This window comes from Artemia sp. Qi Xiang Cuo, chromosome 11 (assembly GCF_049724085.1).
Source record: "Artemia sp. Qi Xiang Cuo chromosome 11, ASM4972408v1, whole genome shotgun sequence".
NCBI classification, from domain to species: domain Eukaryota; kingdom Metazoa; phylum Arthropoda; class Branchiopoda; order Anostraca; family Artemiidae; genus Artemia; species Artemia sp. Qi Xiang Cuo.
The window spans coordinates 21,579,393-21,598,363 of record NC_142804.1 but is presented as its reverse complement, the minus strand read 5'-3'; the positions used below and the strand labels follow the sequence as shown (position 1 = coordinate 21,598,363).

General features: G+C 35.5%; 2 protein-coding genes across 4 annotated transcripts in view; both read right to left on the bottom strand.

Annotated features, from left to right (window-relative positions):
• The window catches only part of LOC148946757 (uncharacterized), a 117,926-nt gene extending 113,927 nt beyond the window's left edge, over window positions 1-3,999 (bottom strand). The window contains exon 1 of the mRNA XM_089096588.1: window positions 3,889-3,999. Coding sequence (XP_088952714.1) covers window positions 3,889-3,957 — 69 coding nt within the window. The 5' untranslated portion in view covers window positions 3,958-3,999. The remainder of the gene's footprint in view (window positions 1-3,888) is intronic.
• LOC148946754 (ubiquitin carboxyl-terminal hydrolase 10-A-like) overlaps window positions 1-18,971 on the bottom strand; it is a 560,345-nt gene that overhangs the window by 200,029 nt on the left and 341,345 nt on the right. The window lies entirely within an intron of this gene.

The window sequence follows — 18,971 nt, the reverse complement described above, 5'->3', positions numbered from 1 at the left end:
ACCGCTTTCTAGGTCTATAATGAAAGAAAGGTTGAGGTGGTTAGGGCATGTTGTGCGGATGAAGGATGACAGATTGCCGAAGATTGTTCTTTTCGGCCAACCATCTAGGTCTAAACGGAAAGCAGGTAGTCAACGTCTGGGGTGTGAGGATGTAATAAAGAATGATTTAAAGGAAATGGGAACTTCGTGGGCGGGTGTAAAAAGGGAGGCTTTGAATAGATTTGGGTGGAGGAGGATCGTGCGAAGCTGTGTTGGCCTCAGGTGGCTTGGTGCTGCGATGAGTTGTTAGTAGTAGTAGTAGTAGTAGTAGTAGTATGTCAGTAGTATGCTGGTACATGGGTGCCCATAAGGGGGGGAGAAGGGGGCGCTAGCCTGCCCCCCCCCTGGCTGAATGACGGTGTCATGTATTTGTATTAATTAAAAAAAAAATTCCACATAATAAGTTTTCAAAGAAAAGTAAAGAGCTCTATTAAGCCAAAAATGGGCAGAAATAAAGTCAATAATCAAAATCTTTAATTTCCGCTTTTATTTAATTCTCTGACGTACCAGAGAACTGGGAAAAATATTTTTCTTGTCAAGCCAGAGACTAAGAACAGAAAATTTTAAACACAAGATTGCATCAGTCGAAAAATGCTTCACTGTTTCAGATTTTAGAATCTGCTTCGAAAATCTGTTAATGAAAACTGAATCCTAACAATTTTGGATTTAGTATTCTGAAAAGCAAAATTTACAAAATTTGCGCCTATCTGGAAACGTTGTCTGTGAACTTTTTTTTTTGCACTCATCTCTGCAAGATCTAATTTACCATGAATCTCAAACTGCACCCAAAAAATGTATAGCGAAAATGCGCCGATGGCGCATTTTCGCTTCCCTTGGTGTGCTAAATAATGTCAGACACCTGGCATCAGTGCGTCCACTCTCGAATTTTAAAATTCGGCGACAATTCTTAAAAATTCGGGGAGTTTTCCGGGACGAAGTCTTCAAGATTCAGGGAATTTTCGGGGAAAAAAAAATGAAATTTCATTGTAAACATTTAGGAGCCAAGAAGTTTTAGCTTCGTCTTCAGGCTCTAGTAGGGCTTGGATCCGCATAGTAAATCAAGCCTTTTACAGAGTAGGTCTTAGAGCCATAGCAGGGGATTGGAACCCATAGCTAAAAACGCTTGTTGCTGATATTGCGGTAAAAACTTCAAAATTGTTTTCAAATTAAAAAAAAATAGTATACACATATGAACTGTAAATAGCAGTAACAATTTTTCATTAAGTCATTAATATCCATAATTCATTAACAATATTTAAAAACAAAAGCAAATATTGTTTTAGGTTTCTAAATAGGTAAGTCAAATAGACAAAATTAAACCTATAAGCATGGGGCAACATTAATACTTTAAACAAACAAGAACTAAATTAACAAGTAACAAGTTCAAGTAAATTTAAACTTAAATTAAAAAGGGAATTTTTACGACAATTGATATATTATTGGTTTTTCTTGCTGATTCTAAGGCCTTAAGTGTTTACCCCCCCCCCCCCCCCAGAAATCTCCCACGTAAAAAACAGAAAATAATCCCCTCCCCTCTCACAAAAATACCCCCTGCAGAAAATACTACCTGCGGAAAGTGCCGCCGTGGGAAATACCCTCCCCGGAATGTGCCCCCGCTAAAAATACCCTCGAAAAATAAACAATCCCCCCCCGCGGAAAATACCTCCTCAGAATATACATTTTTTCATTGTTTTTTTTCTACTATGCTCTCCTTTCTTTTGGCTACCTCATAATTACAATAGAGTCACCGAGGTACTTATGCATTATAACTTTCACACGAAAGAAGTGAAGTTTGGTTATTGCTAATTAAATAAAATATAATAGGATGCAAATATAATAGTTTAGAAACAAGTTAGGGCGATATATTTACAAATTAAGGGGGGGGGGATGGGGGTAAAACATAGCATACATTAAATACATAACTTAACCTAGTTACCTCCCCCCCTAAACCCCAAAAAAAAACGATAGTTTTAATATTGTAAAAGCGATGAGAAACCAAACTTTGTGATCCATTTCTCTATTGAAAATCCCCGTTTGACTGGTTTCCTTTAGTGTTTCCCGATACAGTATATAGCGGTGTGTAAGATACAATGCACAAGTACTGTCACCGATTAACCACCAATCCTCCCATCAACCCTACGGCCATCCATGTTCCAAATATAATACTTATTGCAGTAACATTTTTATATCAGCCCATCTAATGCCTGGACATGATAGCTATAGGCTACAAATCATATAAAAATCATTTATTCTCTTTCTTCACAGTAACATAATTTGGCATTATTAACCAACAGTTCGTGATAAATAAGTCCGAAAATAAAGTAAAAGTTGACAAGAAAACAATATGAGCCTAATAACCAAATTTTTACTTTCAGCTGTAATGTAAATTTCCTTATCAATAATATTTTTGGGATCACTTCCGTTTAAATCCCCTATTCCCCGACCTTGTACATAGTCTATAGCTAAATTTTTTCTCATTAGAAGGGGGAGGGGGTGGTGCATTTTTTATGGTAAGAAGATTTAATTTAGTGATTTTTCTTAAGAAGAAATAAATTATACCACAATTTCTTTAAAATCTTTAGTTTCTATCTCAGAATTAGCCTTCATACAGGGTTACTAATTGTTCAAGCATTAGAAGTTGTAAGGATAGGCCTATATATTTAAAAAAATTTACTTGGCTATCCCAAATTTGAGCAGAAAATATTTTCCGTAACATTTTTGGCCTAGCTAACAGCTTTGCAAAACCATAAAAAGATCCTAAAACTACAGTTTAAAATATTACACCCACTAAAAATATTCCACGGGTGAAGGGACCAGAATAATAATCGTGAGGGGAGTGCTGAGTGAAGACGTTTGAGGATAAAGGGTGGTATGACAATTAAAATTCTCAGATAAAATAGAAAAGAACTTAAATTTTACACACCAAATGAAACAAAAATTAAATGGTAAGAATTCCTGGAAAAAGATCAATTCTTTCAATATATTATACGTTCAACCATTACTAAACATTAATACAGTATGTCCAAAATCAAAAATAGCAAAAGAAAACCAAATTTAAACTTATTATTCGGCTTCCAAAACAATTCTCCTTCTTTAGAAGTTCAATTCCAAACCCAAAATCCAACTGAGCGTTCCGTTAAACAACTTCAAATATAGTTTTTGGCTAGTTTTGTCAAGATTGTCTTGACCACGAATGATGAACGTGAAAGAATCTTATAGCATTTGGAATACTGCATTCAAAATGGTTTACCTGTAATCTAAATGCAGGGAAATGACACTTTTGTGAACATATGAAGTACCGTCTATACTTAAATTGTATCGGTCTGTTTTTTATGCAAAGCGACGCAGGAGACGAAAATTAACGAACAAGAGAGTAGTAAAAAATTATTGTATGTAAAATAATGTTTGCTAGGGATAGTCACTAGGGGTGACACCGTGGTTGGGTGATTTTCGGGGAACGATTTTTTTTTTCGGGAGACACATAGATTTTCGGGGAGACACATAGATTTTTGGGGAAATCCCCAAAAATTCGGGGATAGTGGAAGCCCTGCGGGTAACTAATAAGATTGAAAACTGGTGATAGCGTCGAAAAAAAACATCAACGCCATCTACTGTCTTGCGACACTTGGAATTTTCCAACTTCCTAATCGTTTTTTTGTCAGGAACTGAGATCAGACATTTATCACTACCCTAATTTTATGAATTAAACTAATTAAATTAATTATTTTCATTATTGCACTGAAAAAAATGCCAAGTGTCGCTAAACGCTAGATGGCGTGGGTGTTTTTTTTTTGTTACCCTATAAGTTACCCATACTCCTTAGTATTGAGGTAATTGAAACTTTTTTACCTTTAACAGCAGATGGATTGGAGGACTAATTTGTGGAGGCCTACTTCTAGAGCCAAAGCAGCCAACCATTGTTATTTTTCCAGCTTTTTATTGTAGGTCATTCTTCAAAAACAAACTACAAGAAAAAAAAAAATTTCTTTGTAACAAATAAACACTGAATTCTAAGATTATGGTACCCTTAGTAAAGGGCAAACAAAAAAGGAAGAGTGAAATTGTACGGAGAGCAAGCGCAATGCTTTAAAAATAACGAAAACTACGGCAATTCAACGTGCAAAAATTAAACATTGAATTTTACAAAATAAATTTTGGAAGAGGAGGTTAAGTTTCACAGAGCACAATCAATAAAAATTTTAATGGAGGTAACTTGATCGTAAAACATAAATCAGTCACACGTCTTTGCAAGGGCTGCTCATGTGAAAAGAAAAGCGGAAGGCTTTTAAAAATTTGACTGTTAGTTGCTACGATGAAGGTATCTTGAGAGGGCTGATGTAGCTGTTGTAACCCATTTGGAGAAACCAGCAGAAGATTTGTTGTGGAGAAGGGTGTAAAAACTTTGAGCCCAAAATGAAAAAAATCTTTTTAGCATAAAAATAGTTTATTGTCATGAGTTATTGGTATGCAGAAACTGAAACCAGGTACTCTTTAGTTCTACTTTTTATAAAAATCACAACTAATCCTCAAAAATTTTCAAGGTAGTTTTACTTGGTTGCATGGGATAAAAAAAAAGTCCTTTGGAGACAAGGACATACCAGTTATGGAAGACGCCTTCACGTTTGCCTACCACACAGTAAACACATCCAATGTGCCATTTATTCAATTATATACTTACAGTTAAATATGGTAGTGCATACGCATTCTAAGCCATAACATATTCAACACTATAGCGGTATTGTATTAGTACAGAATGATATACCTTCCATGCATTTTTTTTTACGACCTCGTCGTTTCGAACAGATTACCGTAAAAAATCGGGGAAGGGCTCATTTCATCGAATATTTAAAGATATAACACCTTTTTGATGCCAAAAGCCAATTGGAGAACATTCCACTGTAGCCCCGCTCGGCATCGAGCGACATGTACCGCATGGATAAGATCTCCATATTATGCAAATATCCCATGTAAAATAGAGACTTCGAAGGCGCATTTTAATAAAAGGGTGGAGATGTTACAATGTATTGAAATCAGAGTTATGTAAGTATTTCCGATTTGATTGAATGGAGGGCTAAAGTAGAGCTCTTGACCCCCCTTCAACACCTCTCCCCTCTAGACACACGCGCAAACGCACCTACTATTTACATACATACTTCATACAGTCACTAACTAAAATATAGAAGGCAAATTTTCAAATCGAGCGTTTTTAAGTAAATTACAGCATGTAACTAACATTTCTAATTTTCACCATAGTTAGTTTCAAAGGGTTTCTACGCTTGTTTCTTACAAGGTGGACATTGAAATATTTAAGTCTTAAACAGAAACACCGTAAGTGAAAATTACACAAATTTGCTGATTTTCACCAAAGCTCGCATTTGATTTCTTTTAAGATCACTAATTAGAAGTGTGAGTCTAAAATTGCACAATGAGAGTCCACAAGTAAAACACAGTATGTCGCACGATGGCTTCTAATTTCCACATCTGTTCGTACTGAAGGATTCCTGGACTTGTTGATTAAATGATTACAAAACCACAGCTAATATTGCAATATAGAAGTCGGAAATGAAAAAAAAATCTTACAAATGATTTTAGATTTTCACCGAAATTGATTCTAATGAATTTTCAAAGTCACTAATTACAGATATGTCTATGCAGCAGAAAATGAAAAATGAGGGCCCTAAGGAAACGCGTTGTTCAGTTCATATGTTCCACAGATGGCTTCCACTTCCCACCAGAGATTGCATGAATACATTTCTGAGCTTGTTGTTCACAGTATAAATATATAAACAGTAGCAAAAATTCGTATATTCTCGGTTAAAGATTTTTGGGACACATCAGTCGCACACCTTTCTTCATGACTCCGCCTTCTTTAATATTTATACTGCGATAGCAATTGAAGCTATTGCTGTGACGCAAAGGGAAACTTCCTTTTCCGATGATCTCATTTCTGAACCAAGTTTTCGCTATTGTTTAATATTTATAATGTGTTGTTGTTAAATAAATGATAGGGTACAATTACAAAATAGAACTAGAAGCAATATAGTGTAGTTGTCTACTCAAACCCCTCAAAGGCTAGAGCGTTCCCGCATTTTAATGAATATAAAATATATTTTGAACAGCTTTTTTTTTATGGATTAGGAACATTTGAGTAGTACTGAAGCTTCTGGGAATGCCTTTTCTTATATTAGTGTATTTGCAGCATTCAATTAATTTTCTTATGATAAAACATTAAAGAAACAAAACTTCCAATTTAAATCCTTCAATTAGATTCCAGCAGGGATGACAACCTATCCTCATGGGAAGGGGGAGGTTTAAAAGATTGGAACGTCGCACTCATTTGAGGTAATTTGTTTGTTTCAAGCATTACTTCATTGGTCGTGGTAACACCTACTTGTCTTAGGTTTAATTTATTAATTAACAGTAAAAAAAAAAAAAAAAAAAAATGTACTTCACGTCATTGGAGTGACTAATAGGACAGATGATTGCTTCAGCTTCCTTGAAAATTACTGACAAATCTGACAACGGACAATAACAAGTGACAGCCAATAATAAAATGACAACTGTCAACAACAAATAACTTTAAGCTTGAGTTCACTCGATTAGTAACTAATAGTTGATTTTAGCCATTTTGTACTAATGGAATCCTGAAAACATGTATTTTAATTTTCTAAAAAGTAAATGGTACTTACGTATTATAGCGACCACACTGATGCTCTTGATCTGCAGTAAAACTAGTTTCTGTGTGAGCACTTGGAGATAATTAGCTTAGTCTGAGTGAGATAAACTAATATGTAGGTATGTTTTATTAAATATTTAATATATAGAGTTGGTTAGGCTAAGGATTTAATATAATGCGTTCTCGGCAGCCTGCTTTCCATAATTCTCTGTTGTAGTTTCCACAATTTTGTTACTCACGTATTATGTTTTCATCAAATTTTGGTATATTTTATTAGGATTAACCTAACTTCACTTCTTGAGTGTGGTCACTATAATACGTAAGAACCAAATAAATTTTACGATGATAATCGTTTCGATGATGAGAGGCAGGACAGTGTCCTTGATTTTTGTTCTGAGGGGGAGGGGTACAAAACAATTAAAAAAACGCACAAAAAAAAGGTGTTTTAATGCAATTTTATTACGCTTTTACAAGTCGGACCAACATTTGGGGGGCGGGTTCAAACCCCTTTAGCCTCTCTCCTGAATACGACGTTGATGTGGGGCATATATACATTATTTTAAGCAGTGTATAAGCAATGTTTTATTTTTGAGTAAATAGCATACGGCAGAAAGCTAGTTGTAATGGACAAAAATAAGATTAATAAATGAACTAAAGTGCTTCAGCACGACAAATTTAATCTCTTTGGTATAAGAGACCAACTCAAATTTAGTTGATTTCTGTACACCATAGACATAGAGTTAAGAAGGCTCGGAGAAAAGTTTATATGGCCAATAAATGACGTGTTGCAAAAAGCTAGAGTCAAAGGGGAAAAGGTACTGACGAATGCAGAAAATCACGCAAATTAAAATCAGAGTTGCCAGATGGGACGCATTTGCGACAGTTGGGTGTTTTTTAGGCGGTTGTGCATTGAATTTGTCAAATTGGCGTATTTCGCGGATTTTTTTTTCTTTTTGGAAAGTCGTTTCTTTGGCGCCTTTTCACTATAAAAATGGGGCTTTCGACCCGTTTTCACTTTAATGGCGGCGCACCCTCAAAACAGACATTTGTTGACACTGCTGACAACAGACAGTTGGTTTTCTGCAGCCCTTTTGAGACAAGCAAGCTCTTGAAAATTACAATACAAACTTGCAACTCATTTTAAATTCGATTTAAAAGTGTTGACTTTGTAAAGGGCGATCGGTCTCGCATATTTCTTTTTTTTTCCTTTTTTCATTGCAGCCTCATTCTATATAGCCTATCAAATTCATGTAAAAAATTTGAAAAGGCTAATTCTATCACAGACTGATATTTATTTGGTTTTTTGAAGTTATGCAATGAATCAGAGAGTAATATCAATTGAGCAGGGGATAGCCTACAGTCCCTAGATTCTCCCTAGAATTCAAAAGCTACCTTTTTGGGGAGAGTTTTGCATTGAAAAATGCTTTTTTTTGGTATTTTCATTGGAAACGTTGAAAAAACAACAAGCTCTAGTTGTCCCCCCCCGCCTAGGTATTGAAAAATACATTTTTTACCTCCTCCAAAACTCCCGTAAAATAATATCATTGGAATCATATGACCTTGAATCCTCTTTCACCACCATTATTTTTCCTGGAAGACCCCATGGCCCTATAGGAGCCCAGGCAAACATTTCAAGTGGAGGGTCATCTGGACCACCTTTAGGCTGGGTTATACAACGAACTTTCATGTTGATTTCATGTTTTAATATGTTCTCGCGACTTACATGATTTGTCTGCGGTTATGCTGTTAACAAAAAAAAATTGTTGAAAATGCAGAAATTACTTGTATAAAGTCTTAATTGCTAATACCACCAGTTACGTGAATATACAGAAATGTAGACGGGAACATATTTTCCAAAATCTGGGGGGGGGAGGTTATATTGTCATTTTTCGGTTCTTACTGTGTTATAGCGACCACACCTAAGAAGTGAAGTTGGATTAATCCTAATGAAACATACCAAAATATGATAAAGATATAACACTTAGTATGATAAAGATAGTAACAAAATTATGGAAACTACAATAGAGAATTATGGAAAGCATGCCATCCAGAACGCATTATATTAAATACCTAACCAACTCTATATGTTAAATATTTAATCAAAATATAACTGCATAATAGTTTGTCTCACTGGGACTAAGCTAATTATCTTCGGATACAGAGAGGGCAGCCTGTTTTACTCAGATCAAGAACAATAGTGTGGTCGCTATAACACGTAAGTACCGTTTCGCAAAAAAGGTAGTTTTCAATAAAAACACAAAAATATTTATATCAAAATCTAGAAGGAGGACAAATGCCCCATGCCCCCAATTGACACTTCTGACTACTACTATAGTTACAACTTGCAATTTATTTTACAAAATATTTAAGGCTATCTTTGAGCTCAAACATTCTAACACAAGGTATTGATCTTCAATCAAAATTACAAATACAAGTGGCCTAAAGCGAATTTAATCATAGTACAAATGAAAGAAAAAATACAGATGTTGGCAATGTTAAAGGTATGTTTTTAAAGACAATATCATTAATTATTTTCGTCAAAAGTAGATCTGGTTGAATGAACTGGTCGTGCGAAAATTAACCAAGGAAAGACAAAACAATTACAATAACGAAGGCTATGGAGTTTAGCCAAAATTTCGATTAATTTTCTATTTCAAGAAACTGTAATTCTAAAAAAAAATTCTTTATATCATGTTTAAACAGGGGCGGATTCAGGATTTTCTTAGGGGGGGGGCAAAATAGGTTGATCCGGTAAACTTGCTTTAGGAACAAGTTTAATTAACGCAAACTTGAGTTAATTAAGTAAATTACACTACTTTAGACTATGCTAGGGGGGGGCGCCCCACTCGCTCCCCTGGATCCGTCACTGTGTTTAAAGAAATATCCTAAACTTAGTAGGTAACACAGTGGTGCCAATTCACAAGAACGTAGGGCGGGGGGATAGAATTTTTTTTCGATTAAAAAAAAATGAAAACACAAAAATATGTATTTCTGAAACTGTAGAGTTTATTCGAATTTTCTCTTTTTTAAACAAACATGCAAAAAAGGGTATTTTCAAAATCCAGCCCCCCCCCTCCAAATTGCGCAACTGCTAGTAAAAAGTGGCGCGTCTCCGATGTACTATTGTATTTATTTTTGTTTTAAAGTAGCATTTATTACATTTTAGTTGATCTTTCGATACCTTATCTTACTTATGAAGACTAGAGAATCTTAGCAATACTAGAGCTTTCCATTTTATTGTTCACACGATCACCTTTTAAACTCAAACGCTTTTCAAACGGTCTTATGAGATAAGAAAAATCCCCCAGGAAAATTCTGCGGCCCAATACTATAGCTAGTTTATGACAGCGTTTCGTCATTGAGGTGCCATCACCATTGGCCCAGATAACTTCCCTTCTACACAAAGAGATAAAAATCACTAATAGGCCATATGGTAAATGAGGAACACTGCGATCTAAAATGATTCGGTGGTTCTTCCCTCCCTCTCATTACGTCCGATCATCCTAACTGTTAGTTGAAATATTTTAAGCACCAGCCTTCTTTTTCACCGAAGCACAACACCTTCTTCTTCTCCTTCTTCTAAAATCACCATTTTATGGAAAAACCTTTCTAAAATCATAACTAACACCAATTTAATGAAGAATTAATACTGCTGCAAGGAATTTCTCCAATAAAATCTTGTCCCAGCATTCACTTCTACCATTGGAGGAGTTTTTCTTTAATATTATTTGGAACATTTCGGAATATTAGTAGAGCTGGACACATTGCATTGTTGTTATGGCGACAGCACAACAATCGTACAAAGAAAAGGACAGAGAAAGCGACAGGAAAATCAAACAGTTCGTGGTAATGAACTGTAAGTAAGGAGCGACCCGGCTCAATGGTAACCGAAACTCTAAAAAACGGAACTTTGATACCGATAGATACATCAAAGTAATCAGATTTTAATTCTGATTTCAAATGTATAAGTTTCATAAAGTTTAATCTTACCCATCAACAGTTACGTGCCTGAGAAAATTTGGCTGATTTTCGGAAAAAGGGGGAAAGACCCCCTAAGAGTCTTAGAACCTTAATGAAAATCACACCATCATATTCAGCGTATCAGAGAACCCTACTGTAGAAGTTTCAAGCTCCTATCTACAAAAATGTGGGATTTTCTATTTTTTGCCAGAAGAAAGATCACGGATGCCTGTTTATTTTTTTATTTTTTTATTTTTTTTTTTTTCCAGGGGTGATCGTATCGATCCAGTTGTTCTAAAATATCTTGAGAGGGATTATTGGAACGGAAACCAAAAGATTTTGTATCATTTTTAAGTGACCAAAAAAATAGAAGGTAACTAAACACCCTCTCATACCCATTTTTTTCCCAATGTCAGATAATTATAGCTTCAAGTTGGCAATTGTGATCAGCATAGTTGTAAACAGTACGGCCATGCATCTTGCGAATGTGTACAACTCTAAAGATCTTAAAAAAACGGTTAAATGTCATAAGCTGTTTCACTTGTTAACATATAGCATTGTTAATTATGATCAGTCTCAACGGTAACTGAAACTATAAAAAACGGGATGTTGATACAGATTGATACATCAAAAGAATCGTATTTTAATGCTGAATTCAAATATATAAGTTTCATCAAGTTTAATCCTACTAATCAAAAGTTACGCCTGAGAAAATTTGGCTGATTTTCCAAAAAAGGGGGAAAGACCCCCTAAAAGTTATAGAACCTTAATGAAAAGCACACCATCATATTCCGCGTATCAGAGAACCCTACTGTAGAGGTTTCAAGCTCCTATCAACAAAAATGTGGAATTTTGCATTTTTTGCCAGAACAATGATCACGGGTGCGTGTTTATTTTTATTTTTTTCCCCAGGGGTGATCGTATCGACCCAGTGGTCCTAGAATATCGTGGGAGGACTCATTGGAATGGAAATTTAAAGTTCTAGTGCCCTTTTTAAGTGACCAAAAAAAAAATGGAGGGCACCTAGGCCCCCTCCCACGCTAATTATTTTCCCAAAGTCACCTGATCATAATTTTGAGATAGCCATTTTGTTCAGCATGTTCGAAAATATTATAAGTATGTCTTTTAGGATGACTTAATTCTCCGAAGTTCCCGGGAGGAGGGCTGAAAGTTATGAACTTTACCCAATGTTAACATACAGTATTGGTTATTGGGAAGTATACAGTACAGACGTTTTCAGGGGATTTTTCCTGGTAGTGGGGGGGGGGGTCGGGTAGGGACGTATGCAGGGGGGGGGGCTCTGGGACCGCCCCCCCCGAAATCTCACGATTTTTTTTCATTTTCCCATAATTTTCTGATTTTTCTCACAGAATAATGGGTTTTAAGGATTTGCCCCCCCCCCCCGAAACAAATTAGTCCCCCCTCCCCCAAAACAAATTCCTGCGTACGTGCCTGGGGTCGGGGGTTTTGTAGGAGGATCTTTCCATGAAGACAATTTTCATGGGGGAAGGGAAATTGCTATGAAGGGGACGCCGGACTTCCCAGCATTGTTTAAAAAAAGATCAGAAATTAAATATAAAAAAACAAGTTTTTCAACTGCAACAGCAGCAACATCGAAACTTTAAACGAACAGAAAATATTACATATACGATTGGGTTCACCCCCTAGTCAATACTTCATTCTTTAAGCCAGAGATTTTTTTACACTTTCATAAGAGCTATTTATTATAATTACTGGCCTTTGTGATTGAGTGGTCAGTTTTAAAGAACTGGAAGAAAATTCGAATTTTCCCTTAAAGAGCAAGGTGTTGACTAAGGGGCAAAACCCCTAATATACGTATTAAAAATACATGAATATAGAAGTTCGTTACGTAAGTTAATTCGTAAGTTACGTATATTTATTACTAATAAAAACGTTCGTAAATGAAATGAAACAAGTTTCGAGAAAGCCATTTAACCAAATAAAAGTAAATTGATATGAAAATTTTGTTTTAATTTTTTATGTACTGTGAGCCAAGATCAAAACCTGCATTTATTCAAAAACTTTCAAAAATTAAATAAAAAAACAAGTTTTTTTAACTGAAAGTAAGGAGCGACATTAAAACTTAAAACGAACAGAAATTATTCCGTATATGAAAGGGGCTATCCCCTCCTCAACGCCCTGCTCTTTACTCTAAAGTTTGACTTTCTCACAACTCTATTTTTTTAAACAATAAAAAACTTTAGCGTAAAGAGCGAGGCGTTGAGGAGGGGACAGCCCCTTTCATATGCGGAATAATTTCTGTTCGTTTTAAGTTCTAACGTCGTTCCTTACTTTCAGTTAAAAAAACTTGTTTTTTTATTTAATTTTGTTGCCAGGAATGGAGCTACTAATCAATACTGGTTATGTCGTTTGAGAAGTTATAGGATAAGCTGTTCGGAGGTGTTTGTTTGTTGTTATTGTTTTTTTTTTTTTTTTTTTTACTTTGAGGCCTTACCATAATCTAATCAGGCTGATACCACACGGGATTTTTTCTTATTTTGTTTAATTTTTTAAGCAAGTATTTTGCTTTTTGCCGCATTTTTCAGTTTATGTTGCTCGTCTTTTTTGAAGGTTTTTTTTTGTTGTAACTTTAGTTTTGCTGCTCCGCTTTTTGTTTAATATTATACTATGCAGTTATTTATATAATATGATAATATACAATTATTTAAAATGAATTATTATATCTGGGGCCCATTCATATATTTTTCTTTTAGAAAGTCCTTAGATCTACTAAGGTAAGGGACCCGGGGTGCCACACAAGTACAAAAGCTTTTCCACACTTCAGTCCTAAGCACAAACATCACAGTGTCCCCAATCCTTAACTAGGTTCGCATAGACTATAGACGGTTATTTGCCTTAACCAGACACCCAGCTGAAAAATCAGAATGTATGTGTTCATTAAGCTTTTCTTCGTTTAGGATTTTTGGCTCTCCAGTTGTGCTTTTTTTCATGTCGTAAGAACGTTCATTGCACAAGCAGGTTAACCGAAATACCCGGATATATCCCCCCCCCCAAAAAAAATGCTCTCTTCTGCTAAGGAAAAGTACCAGAAATGAAAAATCTTATAACTTGACCGAAGACACATCCTTAAGGGTTGGCAGGACCCTTAAGGATGGGATTTGAAGGAACTTTAAGATTTTAATATTTCCAGCAATTTTCCTTTTTTTAACGAAACTTTCCCCTCTACCCAATCCTCTGATAAAGTTTCTTTGCGCGTACCAGTTCCGAACTAAGTATCATTTCTGACATGTTCAACGACGAGGAATCCAATAAGCAACAAACATGTGTTTATGTAATAAAAATTGCGTTTATTATATTTATGCCCAAAACAACACAGCTTGTTCATCAAACTTCTTTTATATATAAATATAAATAAATAAATATTATATATAAATACTGAGCAATATCTCACTATGCAGCGGAAACCTGTTTATCAATACCGGCTTTAAGATTGTATATATATTGATATTCCGTTAGTGAAGTTTTTCATAAATGACAGGTGAACTGGACTCGGAAACCAAGTCATTTGAAAGGGGTAATTTGAATGAGCTGAAACTATTAGACACAAAAGTTTGAAAAGTTACAAGACTCAAATTTATATTTTATTTTCATACACACTGAGTCCTAACTGGACTATTGTACGATATAAGCCTGACTCCGACTCCGCATATAAGCCCGACTGTAATATAATCCTGACTCCAATAAGCCTGATTAGTTCCGGTGAACCAGTGTTTCCACTTGCCCGGATTTTGCAGGGCAAACCGGATTTTCGACCCCTTGCCAGGAAAAAAATTATTTCCAGAAAATCAGGATATTCTTAGTCAGGGATCCGCACGAAAGAAATATTTATACTTCAGGTTTTGGGTGATCAGCAAGCAGCAGAAGGCTTGAGAACCCAATCTGATGTAATCGATCATGCTGAATACGAAAAGCAACGTTATATAGTCGACAAAGAGGTGCATCATACCCATTTTATAAAATTCCCGGGAAATCCATCTCAACTGACAGAAATTCCCTTAAAATCAATAAAAAATTCCAAGCTTGGGAGATGTGACATTAGCGATAAGTGTGAAATTTCAATTTGGTCGATTTACTTTATCTGTGGTACAGTCTTGAAGTGCTGGTATGTCTGAGCCGGTTTCCTCGAAGTCTCTTGTTTTTTTTTCAACTGGTCCTTTCATATTTGATATGTTTTATTTATCCGACAATCTTTTGGTCTTTTTTGTATGAAGTTCTGAGAAGTAAAAGATTTGCAAACACAACGTCTGAGGTAGTTCGAGGTTGTTGCGATTTGCAGATTTCATTAGTGGGCGTTCAGACGCTGGATTCTGTCTCGGACTCTGTCCAAGTTTCCCGCTCAAAATGTTTGAAAGCTGAAAATATGAACTATCGAGCAACATTTTCAGAACTGAAAACACTTATTTAGGTGACAACTATGATTGTGAATTTTCTATTTCTGAAAATACCTAGGACTTTCAACCATTCCGAGCAGGAAATTTGGACATTCTGAGACAGAATCCAGCGTCTGAACGCCCACTTATACGTACGGAAGGAACTTTACCAAAGGTGAGTTCGACGATCCACTAAGTCAAAGACTGTAATCCAACTGTAATGAAACTTCAAAATCTCATTTCCCGCCATTCCAGGGAATCCGCTTACATTGAAATTAGTAGAAAATAAGATTTCGTTCTTGCTCACAGTCAGGGCTGCCGCTGACAGTTTTATTTTACTGTATATATTAAAAAAAAATAATCTAGGAAATTTGGAAGATCTAGTAATTTCCCGAAATCTAGTAGAAACTAGTAAAAAGTCATGATTTATCGTAAACAAAACTTTTTTTATTTTCCAGGAAATCAGGGATAAAAATTACCTAACACATATGACAAATTTACAATTTTTGCTTTGTCTGTCTCAGAGACACCTATTTTCATAAACGAACACTTCACTTCCGGCGTCTAAAGGTCGACAAAATCAACTTTCTGTGTACCAAATCTTACCAAATAAAAATGCAGCTACACTGACGCTTGGATTTGGGATGATTGGGAATCTATTGGAATCATAACAGAAATCAACCGCCCAAGGTGATTTGGCGAATCTTCTCAGTTGGAAATGCTTTATTGAGGAGAAGGGAGCCTGGTGAGATAAATTAAAAGTAAGTAGAAATGTGGCTAGTAATTAAATATCTTTTTAAAATAATTTTTTATATTTTTATATTTACATTTAAACCTGAATCCGGTGATATTGAGCGGCAATTAAAAAAAATCTGTTGTACACTAACTTCAATTAAGTAGCGGCCCGGATCAATAGTAGCCGACACTCTAAAAAATTTGATTTTGATACCAGTACATATTTCGAAAGAATTAGATTGCAATGTCAATTTCACATATATAACTTTCATTGAGTTTAATTTTACCCATCAAAAGCTACGCACCTGAGAAAATGTGGCTGATCTTCTAAAAAAGGGGGAAAGACACCCTAAAAGTTATAGAACCTTAATGAAATTCACATTATCATATTCAGCGTATAAGAGAACTCGACTTTCCAGGTTTCAAGCTCCCATCTACAAAAATATGGACTTTTGCATTTTTTTCCATAAGACAGTTCACGGGTTCGTGTGTATTTGTTTGTTTTTTGTTGTTTTTTTTCTTTTCCCCAGGAGTAATTGTATTGACACAATAGTCCTAGAATACCGTAAGAGGGTTCATTGGAACGAAAACTAAAAGTTCTAGTGCCCTTTTTTAGAGACAAAAAAAATGGAGGGCAACTAGGCCCCCACCTACGCTCATTTTTTTCTCAAAGTCACCCAATAAAAATTTTGAGATAGCCATTTTGTTCAGCATAGTCGAAAATCTATTAAATATGTCTTTTACGATGACTTAATCCCCCACAGTTCCCAGGGAAAGGGCTGCAAGTTATGAACTTTGCCCATTGCTTACATATCGGCTTGGTGATTGGGACGTATACAAACATTTTCAGGAAGATTTTTTTTCTGGTGGGGGGGGGCTGGAGGAAGGGGTTACTCGGGAGAATCTTTCCATGGAGGATGTTTCTTTGGGGCAAGGGACATTTCTATGAAGGGGGCGCCAGATTTCAAAGCATTATTTAAAAAAAGATCAGAAATTAAATTAAAAAAAAAACAGTTTTTTCAACTGAAATTAATGAGCAACATAAGAACTTAAAATGAACATGAATTATTACTTAGAGATCGTGCTTATACCCCAAATAAATACATCACTAGTTAATATACTGTTTTTTTAGCTATGTAAATATTTATATATATTATAATAAAATTACTGTTTTATTATTTTTTTTTTTAATTGAATTTTTTTTTAACTTTTAATTTAGATATCTTTTATTTTACAAATTTGAGAACAAAATAATATAAATAATAACATATACTTAGTAAAAAAAAAACAATGAAAAAAACAAGTTATACGGTTAAAAAGTACTATAAAATTTTAAAAATGTAACTTCTATGTCAATAAATGTATCAAAAGAATGGGTTTATAATGCTGATTCTAAATATATGAATTTTATTAAGTTTAGTATTACTCATCAAAGGCTACTAACTAAAACTAACAACAACTCATCGCAGCACCAAGCCGCCTGAGGCCAACACAGCTACGCACGCTCCTCCTCCACCCCAATCTATTCAAAGCCTCCCTTTTTACACCCACCCACGAAGTTCCCATTTCCTTTAAATCTTTCTTTATGACGTCCTCCCAACCCAGACGGGGACGACCTGCTTTCCGTTTAGCCCTAGATGGTTGGCCGAAAAGAACAATCTTCGGCAATCTGTCATCCTTCATCCGAACAACATGCCCTGACCACCTCAACCTTTCTTTCATTATAGACCTAGAAAGCGGTATTGAACCACATTTTTCGTGTAGCCTATTGTTTGAAATACGGTCAGTCAGCTGGGTACCCAAAACAATCCTTAAGTAATGTCTCTGGAAAACATCTAGCAAATCTTCATCCGCTTTTCGGAGCGTCCTTGCTTCAGAGCCATATTTGACCACTATCATCACTGTAGCTTCTAATATTCTAATCTTGGTTTGCAGACTTATCTTCCTATTCTTCCAGACTTTTTTTAACTGTGAAAAAACACCCTTAGCCTTGGCTATTCTATTTTTAACATCTTCACTGCTCCCACCATCTTTACTAATAATACTACCAAGGTAAGTGAAACTGCCCACCTGATCAATCTTTTCATTACCCAACGTCACCTTATCATCTTCACTTATTCCTAGCCTTAGTGACTTGTTCTTCCTCACATTAATTTTCAAACCAATACTAGCACCCTGAACTCGCAAAACCTCTAAAACTTTATTCTTTTTGCTCACACTTTCATCTTGGATGCTTAAATCATTAGCATAATCTAAGTCCAGGACACTTTTTCCTCCCCATTTGATTCCGTGGTTTCACATTGCCTTTCCTGTGCTCCTTAAGACAAAGTCCATCAAAATAATCCATATAAAGGGGGATAGAACACAACCCTGCTTAACTCCTGATTTAATACAAAACCAGCTGCTAACCTCATTTCCTACCTTAACCGCAGCAGTGTTATTCTCGTACATAGCACTAATCACTTTAATGTATTTGTCTGGTATACCATACAAGGATAAAACCTTTACTAAAGCTCCTCTATCAACAGAATCGAACGCTTGCTCATAATCTATAAAACTGAGGACCAAAGGTGTTTGAAAACTTAGGCACTTCTCAATTATTAACCTAAGAGTGAAAATTTGGTCAACACATCCTCTACCTTTTCTAAAACCGCACTGCTCTTCTCTTAAAACTTTGTCTACGGCATCTCTCAGTCTAAAAAGTATCATATTACTAAGCAATCTGCTACCTACAGAGACCAGACTAATGCCTCGTTACCACACTCACTTTTATCACCTTTCTTATAAAGTGGCTTAATTAAGGTTTTCCTAAAATCGTTAGGTACTTCCCCTTTTTCAAAAATCATATTCATAATCTCCAATAGCTTATTTCTAACCTCAGAGCCACCATATTTAAAAAACTCATTTACTACCCTCTCAGCACCTGGAGCCTTATTATTCTTTAATCCTTTTAGTATTGTTTCTAATTCCTCCTCACAAAACAAATCTTCCTTCACATACAAGGTATCACAAACTTTTTCATTTTCCTCTATATTTTTTCCTGCAACTCTATCTCGGTTAAGCAAATTCTCAAAATGTTCGGCCCATCTCGCTTTAGCTTTTGTCTTATCGCTAATTGCCACCAAATTTTCAAAGGCTACGAGCCTGAG